The sequence below is a fragment of the Cynocephalus volans genome, chromosome 2 (genome assembly GCF_027409185.1).
Source record: "Cynocephalus volans isolate mCynVol1 chromosome 2, mCynVol1.pri, whole genome shotgun sequence".
Lineage (NCBI taxonomy): Eukaryota > Metazoa > Chordata > Mammalia > Dermoptera > Cynocephalidae > Cynocephalus > Cynocephalus volans.
The window spans coordinates 152,089,103-152,105,395 of NC_084461.1; the positions used below are offsets into that span (position 1 = coordinate 152,089,103).

The window sequence follows — 16,293 nt, forward strand, 5'->3', positions numbered from 1 at the left end:
TTTATTGTACCATAATTTACATACAATAAAATTCACTAATTTTAAGTGAATTTAAGTTCACTGAGACTTGACAAATTTATAAATAATCTTGAACCACCACAACCAATATTTGGAACATTTTCATTACTGCAAAAAAGCTCCCTTATGCCCTCTTCTAATCAGTCCTTTCGTCCTACCCCCAGCCCCAGAGAACCACTATCTGCTTTCTCTCACTATAGTTTACCTTTTCCAGAATTTTACACAAGTGGAATCGTATTATATGAAGTTATTTGTATCTGGCTTCTTTCATTTAACATAGTGCCTTTAAGATTCAGCCGTGTTATTTTACTAATCAGTTTATTCCTTTCTTTTGATGAGTATTGCATTATATGGATTACCACAATTTGTTTACCCATTCACCGGCTGATGGATGTTTTGAATACAGCCACTATGAAAATTCATGTACAAGTCTTTATGTGGACATATTTTTTTATTTCTCTTGGGTAAATACCTAGGAGTAGGATTTCTGGATTATATGCTAAATGTATTTTTAACATTATAAGAAACTGACACTGTTTCCCAAAGTGACTGTACCATTTTGTTCCCACCAGAAATGTATGAGGGTTCCAGTTGCTCCATGTCCTAACACTTGCTATGATTGGTATTTTTTTTCGTCTCCCCAATCTGCAAGGGTATTATCAGTATTTTTAATCTTAACCATCCTAGTGGCATCTTATTGTGGTTTTAATTGCATTTCACTAATGAATAATGATTTGAGCATCTTTTTATGCTTATTTGCCATTATTGTATCTTCTGGCTGAGGTATTTATTCAAATCTTTTACCCATGTTTTTAACTGAGTTATTTTGTTACTGAGTTGTAAGAGTTATATATTCTGGATACAAATCCTTTATCAGATATATGTTTTGCAAATATTTTTTCAGCCTGTGATTTGTCTTTGTATTTTCCTAACATTGTCTTCTGAAGAGCAAAAGTTTAACTTTGAAAAAGTTCAATTTATTTTTTTTATGGCTTATGTTTTTTGCAGCCTATTCTAAGAAATCTTTGCCAAGGCCATAAATATTTCTCCCATATTTTCTTCTAGAAGTTTTATAGTTTTAGCTCTTAATGTTTAGCTCTATGATGCATTTCACTTTAATTTTTGTATATGATATGAGGTAAAAGCTGAGTTGTTGTTTTTTTAACATATGGATATTCAATTTTTCCAGCACCTTTTTTTGAAGAATATTCTTTACCTATTGGTTACCTTGTGCCAATACTATACTGTCCTAATTTTATAGGAAGTCTTAAAATCAAGTAGTACAGCCCTCCAATCTTGTTTTTCTCTCTTAAAATTGTCTTGACTATTCTGGATCCTTTGCATTTTTATATAAATTTTAGAATCAACTTGTCAGTTTCTCTGGTTTAAAAAAAAAAAGCTCAATTTGGAGATAATCTACATATTAATACATGTTTTATCTGCAACCTTAATTCCCTTTGCCGTGTAACCTAACGGTCACAGGTTCTGGGGATTAGGATAGGGACATTTTTCTGAACACACAGCATATAGTTGGATCATACTTTTATATTAGATCTGACTATCTCTGCCTTTTAATGAGTATTTCAATCATTTAATATAATTACCAGTATGTGTGGGTTTAAATCTACAATATTGCTATTTGTTTTCTCTTTATTTCACCTTATCTTTGTTCTTTTTGCTTTTTACCTGCTTTCTTTTGATTTCGATTAATTGAGTATTTTTTAAGAATCCATTTTATATCTCCTGTTGGTTTATTAGCCATACCTCTTTATTTTTTAGTAGTTATCTAGGAGTTTACAAGCTACATTTTCAAATAACATTACCACAGTTTACTTTCAAATAATCACAATCTACCTCTCTCCCTCCATTTCTACTTCTTCTGGAACTCCAGTTCCACATGTGTTATATACCTCTTGCTATTGTCCTGCAGCTCACTGATGCTGTTTTTTTTTTTCCTCCCCGTGCTTTATTTTGATTAGTTTCTATAGCTTTATCTTCAAGTTCACTGAATTTTTGTTGTTGTTGTTTTGCAGTACCTAGTCTGCTATTAATCCTGTATTTTTTTTTTCTTTTCATTTCAGACATTGTATTTTTATTCTCTATAAGTTCCATTTTGGATTTTTTTAATGTGTTCCATTTTCTCCTCATCAAGTTCATGTTTTCCTTTAACCTTGATTATATGTATATGATTTATAACACCTGTTTTAAGATCCTTGTCTACTAATGTCATTTCTGGATCTGTTTATATGGATTTATTTTTCTCCTTACTTTCTCATTTTTATTATGCCTTGTTATTTTTAATTGGATGCCAGACATTGTGAATTTTACATTATTCAGCTGGATTTTAATGTATTTTAAAGATTATGGACTTTGTTCTTTCTTGCAGTTGAGTAAGTTTTAGATCAGTTTGATTCATTTGAGATCAAATGGCAGCCTTTATTTAAGAGTAATTGAGGCCCACTACTGAGGTATGACCCCTATGAGGACACTCCAATGCTCCATGTATTATGAAGTACCTCCACAAACCATTCCCAACTTGTAATCTTCAGTAATTATTTGGCCTACTACTTTTCAATGATTCTTTCCCCAACCTTGAGGAGTTTCTTCTTACACATGCACACGTCATTGTTCAGACAGACACTGGAGAAGACTCCCTTGCAGATCTCTAGAGCTCTCTCCTTTCATAGGTCCTACATGCAGGTATTCTATATCACAAGTTCTAGCTGCCTCAGCCTCCCCAAATTCCAACCTTTTTTCCTTCAATTTAGTGAGACCACTTGGCTTTGTTTGGGTTACCTCTTCCTGGCCTGCAGGCTGGAAACTACTTTGGGCAATAAGCTCAAACAATTGTAGCAATTACCTCATTTGATTCTCTCCTCTCTGGTTTAATAGTCTTGTACCACTTCTTGTGCAATAATTTAAAACCATCGTTTCATATATATTTTGTCCTGTTTTCTAGTTGTTAATGGCAGGAGGGCAAATTCTCATAACAGTTAATCTTTCATGGATGGAAGCAGAAGTCTTATTATTTCAGTTTGGCTTGACATTCTTTTATCATATTATAGTAATACTTGAAGATTTTGAATTAGTAGCAGGCAGTTATGTTATTCTCAAAATGTGATCTTGGTCAGGCCTGGAATCTGCATTTTAACAAAGCTCTCAATAAAGAGTCTTGACAAAGTGGTATTATGGAGGGAATACTGAACTTGGATTTAAGTTCTGGTGCTGCCACTTAAGTGTGTGACTCTGGACACACAGTATGGCCTGATGCTGTCATAGATGTTTTCATATATATAATTCACTTATTTCATTCTCACAACCATCCCACATACCAGAAGTGGGTTAGGTGCTCTAAGAACACTGTTTGTTCTTATTTCCTACCTGATTGTAAGCTTTTAAAGGACAGGAACAATGTCTTGATCACTACTTTATTCCCAGCTTTTAATATATAGTAAGTGCTCAGTAATTTTTTTTTTTTTTTTTTTGGCAGCTGGCTAGTACAGGGATACAAATTCTTGACCTTAGTGTTATAACACCATGTTCTAACCAGTTGAGCTAACCAGCCAGCCCCTAAATATTTATCGAATCAATTAATTTGGTCATATTATTTTTATTGTACAGGTGAGTAAGCTGTGACTTAGAGAGGTGAAACAATTTGCCTAAGATAATACAACTAATACTTTTTTTGGTTTTTTTTGTTTTGTTTTTTGCATTTTCAGAGATTGGTAGTTTTCATTTATTTAATTATTTTGGCAGTTGGCCCATATGAGGATCCAAACCCTTGACTTTGGTGTTACCAGCACTAGGCTCTCCCAAGTGAGCTAACTGGCCAGCCCCAACTAATACATTTTTGATCTAGGAGTCTTTCTAACTGTAAAACCCATTCTTCTGCACAATACCAGCCTGCTAGTTCTACCTGATAAAGGTGACAGCTTTGACAGCTAGAGGCCTGATAGAGATGGTTTTCCTTGTCTTGGTGATTTTATCCTGAGCCTATTGTATTGTTGCAAATTGGCATTGTAACCATTGGATAACTCTGGCAGGTAAGTGCTGTGTCTTCAGGAAAGGATGCTAGTTGGAATGTTGAAAGTAACCACTTTTTCCTTTCTCAACAATGATACATTTGCAAAGAGGCAATTATTGGTTTTGTTTGGATTATAGCAGGTTTGATTTCTACTATAGGCTCAATGGAAAAAATAGGAGGGAGGTACAGAAAGGTTGAATCAGAGATAGAGTAGTGACTTGTCTAATATTCTGAACATGATATAAAAAAGTTTTTAGTTAATTATTCATTAGCATTTTTGGTTTCAGGCTATCTTTTTTTATTTGAACATTTACATGTACGTATTTATGGGGTACAGTGTGCTGTTTCAATACATGCATATACTGCACAATGATTCACTTAGGGTAGATAACATAGTTTTGTACCCATTAGTCTACCACTTCTCCTTCCCCTCACCCCGCTCCCCTCCAGCCTCTGGTAACCATTACTCTACTCTCTACTTCTATGAGAACCAATTTTTTTTTTTTTTTTTTTTTTAAGATTCCACATATGAATGAGATGATGAGGTATTTGTCTTTCTCTGTCAGGCTTTCTTTTTAGTCACTCCACCCCCCCCCCCCACCCTGCATCATCTACACACAGAGACCAAGCACAGGGCTTACAAAAAACTGCTCTTAACAATGGCTCTCAACTCCTCCATTCAATAATTTTCAGTTGTGCTCATACTGTGTACCAGGTACTATTCTAGACCTTGGTAGTACTAAAGGGAATAAGACAGATAAGGGCCCTGCTCACATGAAAGCTTGTATTTTAGTGGGGAGAGAAAATAAACAAACAAACAAACACACAGGAAAATATCAAGTCATGGTAAGTGCTAAACAAAAAATTAAAATGGGGTGATTGATAGAGAGTGGCTAAGTGGCTATTTTAGAAGAAATGATGGAACGTCTCTAAGACTAGCTATGGCAGGGGTGGGTGTGCTTTCCAAGCAGAAAAAAGCCCAAAAGACTAAATAAAGAAAGGTGAGAGCAAGCAAAAAGTTGAACCAACTAGGAACCACAAGATCTTTCCCCATAAAGTTCATTATTAATAAAAAGTATGTAAAGAATAAAAGAGGACATGTTATTTTGAACACATTCTTGAATCGGTTGGAGTATATGGTGTGAATGTAATACAGGGGTGAAACATTCAGGAAATATTTAGAACTTAGAGACCGTATCCATTACTTTCTCCCACCACACACACACACACACACACAAAAATGCTAAATAAGAGAAGAGAGCTATGGAGTAGCTAAATAGACTGACAGGCTCAGTGTTTAAGGGATTGAAACAGCCAGGAAAACAAATGGGAAGTGAAAAGGTGAAACCCCACTATGTGTTGGGCACTGTATTACAGTTTTTACACACTTTAATCTCATTTATGTCACACAACACCTTGCAGATTAGGTAATATTAAGCACGTTTTACATAGGTGCAATTGAAGCTCAGTCAAGTCAGACATCTATAAAGTACAGATTCAAACCTAGCCTCACCTATTTCCAAAACCATTATACCACCCAAATAAGGATTTTGTCTCTGAAATGGTCTTTCAAACCATATTTTTCCAAGACCTTCATCCTTCCTTCTGCTGTGGTGAAAAATTTTGAACAGAAGCCAAATTTCAGCTCAGCCCCATTATCCTTCCTGACTCTCAGTTAAGCAATTGTTTCCTATACAGTTAACTTTTCAGAACAGCTTTTGGTGATGGGTCTTAGGGAACAGGAGGGCTATTAATGATGTATGTGCTTCCTGTGGAGACCGACCAGTTGCAGGAAAAAAGGAGCACTTGGTTGTTTCCAGTGCCAAACAGCAAGCACCTAGAGAAAACAAAATGCTTATCAGGCTTAAAAATTATTTCCAAAATTGTCTAAATTATTGATGTAATTCTTTTTAAGAGATTCCAAACACCAAAAACTAGGACAAAATATGAAGATTCATGATTTTTTTTATTTTTTGCTGGTTCTTTCCTTTTTTTTTTTAATTTTAATTTTTATTGAATCAAAATTGATTATACATATTTTTGGGTTTCAACATTAAGATATGTTGATCAAATCAATATTACTAGCATATATATTGTTACAAATTATAATTATTCTTTATGCCCCTTGTCCAATCCCTCCTCATCCCCCTTTCTCTCCCCCTTCCCCTTCTAATCACCCTTGATTTCTTCTCTCCCTCTGAAAGAATAATGGTTACTCTATTGATTTGCTGTCCAATGCTGAGAGGCATGATCGGGTCCCCAATACTATCATAGAGCAGATGTCTCTTCCGTCACTATGAAATGGGCTCTGTGGAGACAGACATCCTCCTCCTTTCTTTATCTCTGCTGATGACTCTCCTTGTGTCAATTCACTCCAGTGGCTGGCGGACCATCTGCGTGGTGGTTGTGGCATCTAGCTGCCTTCATGGCAGCCGTGGTTATCATGGTAGCTATGGTGGCCATCCACATGGAGGAGATGATTTTGGCATGCTCCTTGGTGCTGGCAGTGTACCTGGTTGTGGAGAGTGTCTGATCCCCAGTTCCATGGCCTGGGTCGCCGAGTGGGTCCCAAAGCACTGACACTGTGTGCCTGGTTGTGGGAGGGGGTCCGGTCCCCTTCTCCATGCCCCAGGTCAGGCCCCGAGGCACTGGCATGGGGTGCCTGGTTGTGGGAGAGGGGTCCAGTGCCCAGCTCCCTACCCCAGGTCCCCTCGTGGGCCCCAGGGTGCTGGTGCCGGGTGCCTGGTTGTGTGAGGGGGGTCCAGTCCCCAGCTCCATACCCCGGGTACCCAGGCTAGCCGTAAGACACTGGCGGGGGGTGCCTGGTTGTGGGAGGAGGGTCCAGTCCCCTTCTCCATGCCCTGGGTCCCAGCGTGGGCCCCAAGGCGCTGGCATGGTGTGCCTGGTTGTTGCGGGGGGTCCAGTCACCTTCTCCTTCCCCCCAGATCCCTGGAGTGGGCCCTGAAGTGCTGGCACAGGGTGCCTGGTTGTGGGAGGGGGGTCCAGTCCCCTTCTCCATGTCCTGGGTCCCGGGGTGGACCCCAAGGCACGGGCATGGTGTGCCTGGTTGTGGGAGAGAGGTTTGGTCCCCTTCTCCATGCCTCAGGCCCCTGGTCGGGCCCTGATGTGCTGACCTGGTATGCTGACCATGCCTGGTTGTGGAAGGGTGGGTCTGGTCTTAGCTCCTTACCCCATGTCCCTGGGGGGGCCCCGAGGTACTGGCATGGTGAGCCTGGTTGTGGGAGGGGGGTCCAGTTCCTTTCTCCATGCCCTGGGTCCCCTGGCAGGCCCTGAAGCATTGGCATGGTGAGCCTGGTTGTGGGAGGTGGGTCTGGTCCCCTTCTCCATGCCCCAGGTCCCTGGGCAGGCCCCGAGGTGCTGGCATGGTGTGCCTCGTTGTGGGAGGGAGGTCCGGTCCCCTTCTCCATGCCTTGGGCCCCCAGGTGGGGCCCTGAGGCACTGTCACAGCATGCCTGGTTGTGGGAAGGGGGTCCGGTCCTTGGCTGCTAGCCCTGGGTCCCTGGGCGGGCCCCTAGGTATTGGTGGTATGCCTGTACGTGGGAGTGGGGTCCAGTCCTTGGCTCCGATCCTCAGGTTCCCAGGTGGGGCCCTGAGGTGCTGGCGGTATGAATGGTTGTGGGCAGAGGTCCTGCCCCTGGCTCCATGCCTCATGTCCCCTGGTGGACCCCAAGGCATTCATGGTGTGCCTGGGCTAGAACTAAGTTTTTGTCCTTTGCTTGCATCTAAAACAGGTGAACTTCCTGTGGGAACCAGTAGTTGAGCTGTGTGGTTGAGCAAAATTGCCGCTTTGCTGCTGTTTCCCTAGGGAAAACGTTTTCTGCAGCTCAGGGTTTAATGGTTGACCTTATAGGTACTTTTGGCTCTCCTGATACTCAGTGTACCTGGGTTGTGTAGAAACTCTGATCTGGGCCTGAATCTTTTCATCAAACTGCACCATGCAATTCTGCATTTCCGACCAGTCTCCTCTGAGTGGTACTGTGCTGACTAGGGGGTGCATCAGCTGTCCTTGCTGTGTCCCAGTGTTCTCCCGGTGGGCCTGTCTCCCCCACCGCCCATGCTCCAAACACTTCCCACGGGACGGGCCATGTGCTGGTCCCCTTTGATGACTCACCTGCCTCTGAATGGTTCCCCTTTTTCAGCCGTTCTGGCTCCTCACTCCTGCGTAGGTCCACAGGAACCCTGTTAGTGGTTTTGCTGTCCTGGGGGCCACCAAAGTCCTCTTCTCCCCTTCTGCCTCCAAGTAATTCCATCTAAAGGGCATAGCTGTGGCTTCTGCCGGCTCCTGCTCCATGTGCTCCAGTGTTAAAGCGGCTATGGCCCGAAATGCTGAGAGCAGTTTTTTCTTTCTCTCTTCGTGGTTTCTCCCGCCTTCATGAGGTCTCTCCTCTTCACGTGAGCTCCAGTGGCTCCAGTTTGGCTGATGTTACATTTTTATAGTTGTAAATTGGTTGATTTGTGGGAGAGAGTGACGCTGGGGACCGTCTATTCCGCCATCTTGACCGGAAGTCCCAAAGATTCATGATTTCTGCCCATCCTTTCACGTTAGGAGAGTTTCATTATTTGAGTCTCACACAATAGTTTGAGCTCCAAGTAAAGAAAACCATTAATAAAATGAGAATACTTCAAAAAAGTTTATGGAAAGTTTTGTATTATCTTTTAATTATATTTTTTCCATGAACTTTTTGAAGTACCTTGGTACATAGTCCTCAGCACTGTTCATTCTGTTTTCGATCAAATGCCCCTAAATCCTTATGATTCCACACTTTTATTTTTAATTCCACATTTTTAAATCTACCCTGAAATAATATTTATATTTTCCAAAACCCCCAATCGTAAATCAACCACAATAGAAGCTCTTCTTGCTGTTATTGCAAGGATATATGCTCCAACCCTTGTGTCCTAAGTGTTTACCTGGCTTTTTTCACAACTGACTCTGTGTCTTAGAACCTTTTCATGCAACCTGCATGGTATGTGGTCACCAAATCTATGTGAAATCCTTATAATTTTTGTATGATTGATAGCATATTGTTCCTCACCAGTGAGGGGAACCATATCTATTTCCTATTTGCCTTTATAGATGTTAAATTATGTAATCAGTATATTTCATGATTGGGACTTCAAATGTAGAAATGTGGAGAAAAAGAAAAGGAACCTGGCTGAACATGTCTTTGTCAAACTCTTAGGCCTAGATGTTTTCCACTATCTACCTTGTATTAGTCCATTTTGTGCTGCCATAACAGAAATATGTGAGACTGGGTAATTTATAAAGAACAGAGGTTTATTTGGCTTATGATTTTGGGACAGCTGCATCTGGCATGGGCCTCAGACTGCTTCTACTCATGGTGGAAAGCAGCAGGCAGCCTGTGGGTACAAGCAGATCACATGGCAAGAGGAAGCAAGAGAGAGAGAGAGGAGGTGCCAGGGTCTTTTAAACAACCAGCTCTTGCAGGAACTAATAGAGTGAGAACTCACTCACTACCCCTACTCCCCCAGGGAGAGCATTAATCCATTCGTGAGGGATCCACCCCCATGACTCAAACAGCTTCCAGCATTGCCACATTGGGGATCAGATTTCCACATGAGTTTTGGAGGGGATAACACATCCGAAGTCTATCATACCTTGCAGGGTTATAAAACCAAAGCTCCCTTTTCTTCAAAGTAACCCAGTTAGTGGGGAGAGATAAAGAGTAAATTAATCAATCGATCAAATGCCATAGCTTTAGGAGGGGAAAAGAAGCTCCTTTCTTAAAAGCTTTAGAGCTCCACAGTTTTCCAAAACTGTTGTCCATGCTTGTCTCTTAGATCTTCATTCAACCCCTCATCCATCATGATCTGGTATCCTCTACCCCTTCCTCTGTATTAAATGCATACAACTATCTGTATTTCAAAACTCGCCCCAAAACCTTCCTCTATTTTCCCACGACATTTCTCTTTAAAATGATGCATGTGAGGGTTTTAAAACTGTAATATTATATCAATGTTAAGTATTACAGATGCTTCTCTAGTTACGATTAGGTTACCCCTTGTAAATTGAAAATATCATTGTCATTAGTGCATTTAATATACCTAACTTACTGAACATTATTGTTGAGCCTAACCTACCTTAAACATGCTCGGAACACTTATATCAGCCTACAGTTTGGCAATGTCATCTAACACAAAGCCTATTTAATAATAAAGTGTTGAATACCTCATGTAATTTATTGGATACTTTACTGAAAATGAAGGGCAGAATGGTTGTACAGGTACCCAAATTATGGTTTCTACTGAATGTGTATCACTTTCACATCATAGGAAAGTAAAGTAAAAAACTTATGTCAAACCATCATAAATCGGGGACCATTTGTATCACTAAATACAACTCAAGACCTTCTCCAGAAAACTTTGTAGGGTAGCTTTAGCTACCCACTATTTAATTAATTCAGGTAATATTTCACCTCTAATCTATGACGAGTATACATGTGTCTCAGAACCTCAGAGATGAATAAGAGAAATAGAAAGCTATTTCCTCATTTATAGTCTAGTGCTTCCCAGTCTTACTCTCTAAGTCTACGCCTTCTCAGTCTGCCATATGCACCATTTTTAATTGCTTCTTGAGTTAATTGTTTTCTTGCTAATCTTAAACTCCCAGGAATTGTGTCCAAATGTTATCATTAGCCAAAAAATGTGGGCAGTGTCATAAGATGAGTCAAAACCATGGACTTTGGATAAGCTGCTCAGTCTCTGAGCTGCAGTTTTCTCATTTGAAAATGCAAATAATGACCCAGCAATCCCACTTCTGGGTATTTACCCAAAAGATTTGAAGTCAGTTGTCGAAGAGATGTCTGCACTTCTGTGTTTGTTGCAGCACTATTCACAATAGCTAAGTTATGGAATTAACCTAAGTGTCCATGAACAGATGAATGGATAAAGAAAATGCATATATACACAATGGTCTACTATTTAGCCTTTAAAAAGAAGGAAATTCTGTCATTTGTGATAACATGGATGGAATCGGAGAACTTTATGCTAAGTGAAATAAGCCAGGCACAGAAAGACAAATACAACATGTTCTCACTTTTATGTGGAATCTAAAACAAATTCATAGAAGCAGAGAGTAAAATAGTGGTTACAGAGGCTGGGAGTGGGGAGATGATAGACAAAGGATACAAAGTCTCAGACAAAAGGATGAAGTTTCTTTTGAGATCTGTGTCACAGGGTGGTGAACATAGTTACTAGTAGTGTATTGTACCTTTCAAAATTGCTAAGAGTAAATTTCAAACATTCACAGCACAAAAAATAAGAAGTACTTGAGGCGATGGATGTGTTAACTAGCTTGATTTAATTATCCCACATTGTCTTCATAAATCGTAACATCACTTTGTACCCCATAAGTCTATCCAATTATAAATTGTTAGTTTATGATTTAAAAAAAGAAAATGAAAATAACGCCTACTATACAAAGTAGTTGTTTGAAGTAAATGAGATGATAATTTTAGTGCACAAAGGAGATACTCAATAAATGGTTTCTCTATAGTGTCACTTACTTGCTGTAAAAACCTTCAGTAACACCTCTGTTGCCGTTCAAATTAATGTAAATGTCTCCATCCACTATTGAAGGCCCTCAAGTGAGACCTCAACCTACTTTGTCAACCTTCTCTTATGACTCCCCTACATATTCTGTCACTCAAACCAAAAGTCCTACTCCCTGAATATTCCTTTTTACCGTGAGGGCAAACCAGTAGTAACTGCCTTTTTGAGTGCCCATCATGTTTTAAAGTGTTTAGTGCTTACATATATTTGTTCTCAATACTTAGTTTTAATGTAGTGGCTAAAAATAAAGATCCAGAGTCCCACTCCTTGTTTATTTTTATACCATGGCTGCACAGTCTTCTAGCTGTGTGACATCGACAAGTCACTTAATCTCTCTAAGTTTCGGTATCCGCATCTGTAAGTGGAGGTAATAATAGTAACTGTTACAGGACAGTTGTGAGAATTAAAACTAATAATCCATGTAAAGCATTAAACAGATAGTAAGCTCTCAATAAATATCAGCTATTTTTATTACTGATGAACTTCTTGTTATTTTCTTTTTAAATTCTGAAAGGTATTTTATAAATGGTAAGAAAAGTGAAGTGGCTCTTTCACAGTAACAACTCAGCAAGTAATTGGAAAAGTGGGATTTGAAACCAGAGCTGTCTGGCTCCAAAATCCATACCTTTCCCACTACACTGTTGCTTATGCTAATCTCTCTACCTGAAAAATGTCCTTTCTTACATCTAACTGAAATAATCTTTCTAAGCCCATCTCAGGTGTTACGTCCTTCACCAAACTCTCCTTGACCCCATCTAAATGTGATCTCCCCCTCAAAATCCTCACAGCAGTGTGTCACTCATTCTTAGACAGCATGGTGCTACAGTGATGTGTATACTAAGCTATGAGCTCCTTGACACAAGGGTGGAGGTTGGGCCCCTGTTCCCCTTAAAACAGAGCTCTTTGCGCTAAGTAGATACTTCGAATAAACAGTCACTTGAATTGAACAGAAGTTGTTAAGGTCACAAATGGAAAATTCTGACCAGATTCAAGCCAGGAATCATCTACTTACTAGCATGTCGATGCCAGTCCCTGGATTAGGCATCGGGTTTAAAGAGATAAGGCAAAATCCCTGCCCTCAGGGAACTTGCAGTTTGGTAAAAGTGCTTTAAAACCAGAAAGTAATTCTTTTTTAATGGAGACATTACAGTCAAATGAAGCAAACATTTCAGTAAGCGAATGAATTCTCATTTATTGTTTCTACAGATACAGTTGTCTCCTCCAGTTGCTGTACCAGTTTAGACTACATTGTCACCTACCTCTTCAAGCACATAGCAAAAGAGGGCAAGAAGCCACTTCGAAGCAGAGAGGCTACCCAGGCTGGTCAGAGACTATTACATTTTATGCAGCAAAACCCAGATGTCCTGCAGCAGGTAACTAATGGTGGTTGGTCACCACCAGCTTAAGAAACAACCTTGTCCTTGAATATCTTTTTAAAGCAACTGATCTTGCTAAATCTCTTTACCAGTTATTCCCTAGGAATATTTTCCCTGAAAGTGGGATTGTGCACTGGCCTCAGGATTACCCACGCTCAAGAAATCCCTATGTCATTTATCTCACCTCAGTGAAGCCAGAATTCGAAACAAGGATAGTTCTTTCAGAGGCTTTAGAAAAATAGGTAACTTGAACTAGAAACAGTCAGTCTCTGATTTCTTTCCTGGAGCATCTGATAATGTCATCTTAAGTTTGCTTTGTGATTACTCTGGTACCATTTTCTTGGCCTTCTTCCTAGTCTGTGCCAAGCAATTAGCTAGGAGCTTTCCATATTTATAGTTGGTATTTTTCCTATTTTAAGATGAGAAATCATGGTTTAGGTAGATAGGTAATATTCCCAAGAGCTTTTAACTGATAAGTAATAAAGCCACAATTTCTTTATTATCAGATGGATTTTCTAACTGGCTCTTATGGGTTAGGTCCAAGTTTTAATACTGTTTTAAAAAACTCACTTCTGCAAATCACAGTAACAGCATGCATAAAAAATGAATATACATGCCAGAAATATTTCAAAGAGAATAATACCATTTTTATAGCAATATTATCACTATGATATTTTCTAATTCCACTAAATTTGGAAAATTATCTCTTCACACTATTTTTAGTTGCTTTCTTTTGCCAAATTATATCCTTAAGAGTCTGTGATTTGCAGATGTAAGCACTTCAACAGTATCTTGCTGCATGGTCATTAGCGAGCAAATAAGTTACCTGCAAGCAGCAGAAAATGTCAATGTTAAGAAAAAAATGATGAAAATAGAATGGGACCACTATGGAAGACATTTCCTTCCTGGCTGTTATTTCTTGCTAATATTTAAATGAAATTATGTAAACTTTATTTGCAGTGCTGTTTCAGTTAACCAGTTATTTTTGGTGGCGGGGGGGAGGGGATGAGCAACGGAGGGATGTTTGTAATTCAGATTTTATGTAACTAGGCAAAAGGCTGTAGGTCTATAGCTATTTGGTATGACCCTGGACTGTTACGATATGTTGGTAGGAAAGGGAAGGGGAGGGTAACTCATATTTTTTGAGGATTTATTACATGCAAGGTGCAAGAACCATTAAGACTCATAAGACTTAAAATCTCTTCTTAAAAAGTTTCCTGCCATGTAAGACAAAGAGACAGGTAACTAACTAATGAGTTATTTGATAATTTGATTAATACAGTGATGACAGAGAGTGACACAGAAAGGGAGGACTATCAGAGCAATCTTCTCCTTTAGATCCCACAACTTTGAAATGTGGATATTATCATCTGCATTGTACAGATGAATAAATTGAGGCATAGAGAAATCAACTGGAAAGTGATGGAGTTGGGAGTCAAATCAAGGTCTATTTAGCTGGAAAGTGATGGAGTTGGGAGTCAAATCAAGGTCTATTTAGCTCAAAAGTCTAGGTCCTTAAGCTCAAAAGTCTAGGTCCTTACTACTCACACCATTGATTCTTAAGGTGGGGATAACATCTTAAATTCACCTGGAATGCCTTTTCAAAATATTCATTCTATCAAGATTTGAGTGCACCTTTCCTCCTCCCCACTCCCACCTAAATGCAGTAGTCACTGGTACTGTTGGGAGGGTGTCATAGTCCTCTTGTGTTTTACATGGAGAAGGTTGAGAACCACTGACTTAGAGCATGTAGCTACTGAAGAAAATAAATATCCATGGATTGGCTGGGAATCAAACCCAATCCCCAGCCCACCATAGCAAGGGGACAAGTCCACCACCAGATCATTCCTGTCAGCACTCAGCCATAATTGTGTATTGTCCCATACACTTTGGCAAAAACTTTTAAGTTGAGTTTCAAGATGGCGGCGGCTGCGGCGGCTGGCGCGGAGTAGCTGAGGTGGAAAAGGTGGCCACTGGGCCTCAGGAAGCCGGGAAACTTGTGGACCTTCCTCTGGCCATCTCTTAAGGGAGGACTGCTGCTGCTGGCCGGTCGTGGGGGCTCAACGCCACTTTGCCCCCGGCAGGAGAGGCTGCCTCATTTACAGGCAACAGCTTTGAAGTGTGGAGCAGGAAAAGAACTGATTCTTAGCTGCAAAAGCGAGTCTCTAAACAGGGAACACGGCGCCAGGGCTGCTGTGGATGCAGCCAGGATCCCGGAGGCTGGGGCCGCGCTGAAGGCGGCCAGCTGCCCTATTCAGGATTCGAGGTTTCAGGCCGGCATTAAAGAAGATTCCTGGGAGTGCCCGAGCGGCGCCGCGACTGAACAGCCCGAGGCGGCAGCGCCGAGAACACGGAAGGCAACAAACCAGAGACAGAGCGAGCGCCCGACCTGGCACAGCACTGTGAGTGATCCCTGGCACAGCTCTGTTCGGGGGATGGATGCCCACGCGGCTCCCGCCTGCACCACCAGGCCACTCACTGCGCCGGTGCTGCCTCCATTTTCCCAGGTGCGGGCAGCTCCGCCCTGCTCGGCCATCACTGAGCCCATTTGCTTGGCCTGGCGCGGGGCTTTCCGGACCCTGCGGGCCGGCCTCCTCTCCCACTCCCTCCGCGGTTCTCTGGCGGGGCTGGGGGTGTGGGGCGTCCCGACCAGTGTTGGGAGGGCTAGGAAGTACGGGCGGGCCGACTGTCACTCCACCACACCCTGGACTCCGGCCCCGGTAAACTTCCTGTTACTGGGAGGCAGATACCATCTCTGCGGCCACCAGTTTGGAAAAAAGCCTAATGAATTTCTGGTTGGGAATAGTGTGGTAGGAGAGTTCCCAGGTCCGCTTGAACCTGCCGGAGACCAGGCTGCAGGCGGGCACTAGACTCGGTTTATACCGGGGGGATACAAAGGTGAACAAGACCCGAGAAAGATCTACACAGTGCTACAAAGGCACCCAGAGAGACCGGTCGTCTGTGCCTAGCAGAAACCTGGTAGACTTCCTGGGCGAGGCGGTGCTGAGCAGGGTCTTGAAGGCCCAGCTGATAGACGAGGGGTGCAGAAGACACGCCCCAGCCCAGCACAGTGTGCACAGAGGGGGGAGACGTGCGGCCAGGGAGGCGGAGACTCGACAGAAACCACACACCCGGTGGGGTCGCCACTGCACGATCTAACAGCCTGGGCCAGAGCACACGGAACGGGGAGAAGTCCTGTACAGAAAGTGAAAGCTCAACAGAGATCACACACCCTGTGGTACGTGATCCACCAGCCCAGCAGAGTACAAGCTGACCAGAAAG

General features: G+C 41.5%; 1 protein-coding gene across 1 annotated transcript in view; it reads left to right on the forward strand.

The window, feature by feature from the left end:
* The window catches only part of RANBP17 (RAN binding protein 17), a 358,620-nt gene that overhangs the window by 310,732 nt on the left and 31,595 nt on the right, over nt 1–16,293 (forward strand). Inside the window, exon 25 of the mRNA XM_063086918.1 lies at nt 12,842–13,008. Within this exon, the coding sequence (XP_062942988.1) occupies nt 12,842–13,008 (167 nt within the window). The remainder of the gene's footprint in view (nt 1–12,841; nt 13,009–16,293) is intronic.